Here is a 4,922-nt window from a genome sequence, read left to right as displayed (position 1 = left end):
AGGAGGCAATGGTAATTTTACACACCCAAGAGTGGACCTAAATCACTACCATTTGCATAAAACTGGCAGGATACAATTGAGATCATGCATGTGGGTGCGCAGGATGAGCATAAAATAGTCTCTGACACTGAAAGCAGTGCAACAGAAAATTTGGAGAAGGTACATCTCTTGACATTCTCAATAAAGATACAGTAAAACATCACCTCCTTCTGGAAGCCGGTGCAAGTCATATGAACAACTCCGGAGTTCAGCAAGCACGTACCATCTGCAGAAACAATGAATGGCTGACAACCTTCCATACTCTACAGTTATGTTTTGATCAGATTACATTTTTTAAATGGTTATATCTTTCCAGATAATTGCCAAGTACCCATTTTCTTCAACCCTACAAACTTTTCTACATGCAGTAATTATTTTTTTTTTTTATTTTATCTCTAGTGCCCTTGAAGTGCTGTGCTTTGAGCTTCAGTTCAAATTAACTGCATTTTATGACCGCCACCACTTACCAGGCTACGTTACAAAAGAACCAAAACCCAAAACTTGGCAGTCTGTCAGATAGGTTTCACAATATTAAACATCTTGTTAGTACAACATAATCAGGCTTGGGTTTGTGGGGGTTTGATTTGTTTTTTTGAATGACAAACAATGAACAAGAGAACCAAGAGATGGCATCTGACCTCAGTTTAAGCTTATTACTATTACACTCAGTGAAATACCTACCAAAATTATAGGTGCTTGGATTAAAAAACTGCTCAGGTGGTGGATAAGAAGGAGGAACTCCTCGACTGAGACTCCGCTCATGTACCAGAATATCCAAAATGAGGTTTGGAGAAGTCATGCTTATTACAGTATCCAGTGACCACAACGCAAAATAGGGGCAATCATGAAGAAATTCTTCTGGCCTTAAAGAAAACACATGCATAAGCTAAACACCAACTTTCAAATCAACTCCTTGTAGGGATATTGAAAACAACTTAATAAAAATCTACCTGAGTGAATCTGGCATTTGAGCATGATACCAGCGATTAATGTCAAACACTCCCAAATAAGTAGATGGTTTTCCCTGACCGTATGTGTTCACTTGCCAACTGAAGATTGATACACTGGTGTCAGGAGATATTACTGTAAAAGACAAAACACCTTCTTATTTGTAGAAAATATGATAAATCTGTTATTTTTAAAACACCACTTTCTATTTTGGCTTAATTCTGTTATTATCATTCATGAAACACAACACTTACCAAGAATAATTAAAAAATTATGGAACAGCAAGCATCTCTCTGACAGGTTTCAGTCATACCGCCCCTTTTTGTTCAAACTATATCCATTCTAAGCCAAATCGAATATACAATCATTAGCTAATTACATTTTTTATACATAAAAAGCTGATCAAGGTGTTTAGCTGGATGAACAGTTTAGGAAAAAAAAGCCAGGAACACAGACATTGGTACTTTTAGAAAACATACAAATAATGATCACATAGACTAGTATTGCTCAGATGGCACTATTAATTTCCAGATTTGACTCAACAACAAGTTTTAAGAATAGCTCCTTTCCAGCCTATTCAGAATGAAAGAACAGAATTATCACACAAAATAAATAATAAAAACTTCAAAAAGGAAATTCAAATAAAGGTTTTAGCATAAAACATTCCAGTTCTCTCAAGAAGTGGAATGGTCTGTCTTCTGTGGGGGAGAATGAATTCTCTAACTGTAAGCGAAGTATGTGGTATATCATATCATTTACTCTAATGCAGAAAGGAATGAGACAACAGTACATTTGACAAAATATTTCTCTGTTAAATTAATCATTACCATTTAGGGATCTTCACACATCCTACTATGTTTCATTTCAACTGCTGTGCCATTTCAGTTCTGCTAGCTGCTGAAACTGCCTCTGAAGGTATCAATTCTTTTCCTAATTCAGAAGACAGCTTCACTGCTAGCCTCAACACACATCTAAGAGACGCTCCTGTGTGCCAAGAAGTTAACTTGCACAGATTCTGAGTAAAAGCTAATGAGAAACCATTAGAAAAATTACAGGTATTTCTCCACGCCTCATACTTCATAAAAAGGAAATAGAAATGTTCTTTTTGTTGTTGTTTTGTGTTTACAAATTCTTTTTTTTTGGGGGGGGGGCAGGGAGGGTGTTTGGTTTTGACAAGTTTTTAGAAGGCATGTTTCTCCTCAGAAACATGACACAAGTGGAGAAAATCCAAAGGTGTTTTTATTAGATTTTGATACACAGTTGACAGAGGATAGCATCACAAAAGAGACTGATTAGACTTGAAGTGGCAACTTCTAAGATAGTAAACAGAAGTAGCCTAGAATGATCCTACAAGTGTCATCTTTGCCACATCAGACATAAGTTAAGGCCAGTAAGACAAGAGGGAAGGTGAATAATGCAATCAAAACAGAAGACTATTAAAGTTATCACTGCAATAGGCTCTAAGAGATGGTCAGAACATAACCGAGTTTGCAAACCCAGAGATGCAGATTTAATTATTACAAGATAAAGAGACACAGAAACCTATTAGATTTAGAGAGGAAAAAAAGGACAGGCAGATCACAGAATCACTTACGTTAGAAAAGACCCTTAAGACCACTGAGCCCATTCATTAACCTAATACTGCCAAGTTCACCACTAAACCATGTCCCCAAGCACCACATCTACATGTCTTTTAAATACCTTCAGGATGGTGACTCCCTCAACAGCCTGTTCCAGTGCTTCACTACCCTTTCAGTGAAAAAACTTTTCCTAATATGTAGCTTATACCTTCTCTGGTGCAACTTGAGGTCATTTCCTCTGATCCTATCAACTGTTACTTGGGAGAACAGACTAATCCCCACCTCACTACAACCTCCTTTCAGGTAGTTGTAGAGAGCAATTTTGCTCCTTTTCTTCAGGCTAAACAATCCCAGTTCCCTCAGCTGCTCCTCATCGGACTTGTGCTCCAGACCCTTCACCAGATTTGTCGCCATTCTCTGTTACTTGGGAGAACAGACTAATCCCCACCTCACTACAACCTCCTTTCAGGTAGTTGTAGAGAGCAATTTTGCTCCTTTTCTTCAGGCTAAACAATCCCAGTTCCCTCAGCTGCTCCTCATCGGACTTGTGCTCCAGACCCTTCACCAGATTTGTCGCCCTTCTCTGGACACACTCCAGTACCTCAACGTCCTTTTTGGAGTGAGGGGCCCAAAACTGAACACAGTATTTGAGGTGTGGCCTCACTGGCGCCAAGTACAGGGGAACAATCTGGCTCCTACTGGCCACCCTATTTCTGATACAAGTCAGAATGCTGCTGGCCTTCTTGGCCACCTGGGCACACTGCTGGCTCACATTCAGCCAGCTGTCAACTAATATCCCCAGATCATTTTCCACTGGGCAGCTTTCCAGTCACTCTTCCCCCAACCTCTGGCATTGCAGGGGGTTGTTGTAACCCATGTGCAGGACCTAGCACTTGGCTTTGTTGAACCTCATACCATTGGCCTCAGCTCATTGACCCAGTCTGTCCAGATCCCTCTGTAGAAAATCCCTAAACTCAAGCGGATCAATGCTCCTGGCCAGTGTGGTGTCATCTGTGAACTTACTGAGGCGCACTCAATCCCCTCATCCAGATCGTTGATAAAAATGTTAAAGAGAACAGGCCCCAGTAGAGCCGTGGGGAACACCACTGGTGACCAGCCACCACCAGGATAAAAACAACTCAGGTAACATTCCTAAGCAATGAAGAGAATGACCTTATTGTTCAACGATGACAGTCGGAGGAATAAAACAACTGACCAGCAGCATTATACAGATGACCCACTATGCATTACTATAGCATGTTAGCAAGCATAAAATAAAAGCTTTTATTTTCCTTTTAATAAGTCCCACATAACTTAAACATGCAGTAAGCCCAACGAGCTAGTCTACAGAGATATTTAAGACTTTCAGACTGTGGGTACCAAACAGTATTCATTGCTTAGATTCCAAAAAAAAATTATTATTTTAGAATAAACAAACATGGACACCAGAACAAACCTTCATTAACGCTATCCTCTCTGTCAACGTGGTTGCGAAATTTTTCTACAGTCTGACAGCTGAGTAATTTGGTATTGCTGGTTGGCCCTCTCAGGGGAAAGATTCCACCCGTGAGATCTAAACTGTACCTTTCGTCACAGTATTCCAAACCCTGGGGAAAAAATACAAAAGGACAGAGAAGATCATTTTTAGGTAAAAACAATACATTATACCTAAATACGAAAGAACATATATACATAACATAATATATGTATTATACCGTGTATTTCCGAGGAGCTTATTTCTGCTGGCAAATAGAAACTACATCAGACATGCAAGAGAACTGTCAAATAGTAATTGCCTTTCTGTAAAGGCCAAAATTTAGCATTTCCCTAGCTAAAATTTGATCTGAAGCATGTACAGCCATTTTATTTTATCAATATTTGTTTATTTGGAAATAACAGACACGTGCAGAGTCGATAAGAGGAATCAAAACCACCTCTTTAAGAAAGTAGCATGAAGTCTAAGCAAAGAATCTCATTTTTATTGTAGAATAACCAGTAAAAACAATTTTAATAAAAGATGATGTTCTGAATGAGAAGTCCACCATTCCCAAAGACAGTTTCATCAGATAAAGTACTAAAACTCCATAGACCTGTCAGAGATTAATTTTAACACCTAGAAATTTCAACTTCTATTCATATATGGAAAGCTGGTCCCCCACAAAGTTGTGGCAGAGTGGAACAGAAAAATAATATCCAACAATTCCTGCCTAAGACAACTCATCAAGTAAAGCAGTGTATTTTACATTTTCCACACTGGGGCAAGCAAATCTAAGTTAAGGAACTCCGCTATACAGAATATGTATAGTACAGCGATCTACATATATACAATATATGTATATCATGGCTTGGCTTCGC

General features: G+C 38.9%; 1 protein-coding gene across 1 annotated transcript in view; it reads right to left on the bottom strand.

Annotated features, from left to right (window-relative positions):
* Nucleotides 1-4,174, bottom strand: part of AHCTF1 (AT hook containing transcription factor 1) — a gene marked incomplete at its 5' end in the record, with an annotated part of 29,574 nt that extends 25,400 nt beyond the window's left edge. Inside the window, 4 exons of the mRNA XM_010139627.1 lie at nt 204-265; nt 721-902; nt 990-1,122; nt 4,024-4,174. Of these exons, the coding sequence (XP_010137929.1) occupies nt 204-265; nt 721-902; nt 990-1,122; nt 4,024-4,174 (528 nt within the window). The remainder of the gene's footprint in view (nt 1-203; nt 266-720; nt 903-989; nt 1,123-4,023) is intronic.
* Nucleotides 4,175-4,922: the final 748 nt, after the last annotated feature.

The sequence above is a fragment of the Buceros rhinoceros genome, unplaced genomic scaffold (assembly GCF_000710305.1).
Source record: "Buceros rhinoceros silvestris isolate BGI_N320 unplaced genomic scaffold, ASM71030v1 scaffold3107, whole genome shotgun sequence".
NCBI classification, from domain to species: domain Eukaryota; kingdom Metazoa; phylum Chordata; class Aves; order Bucerotiformes; family Bucerotidae; genus Buceros; species Buceros rhinoceros.
This window is presented reverse-complemented; position numbering and strand designations above follow the sequence as displayed.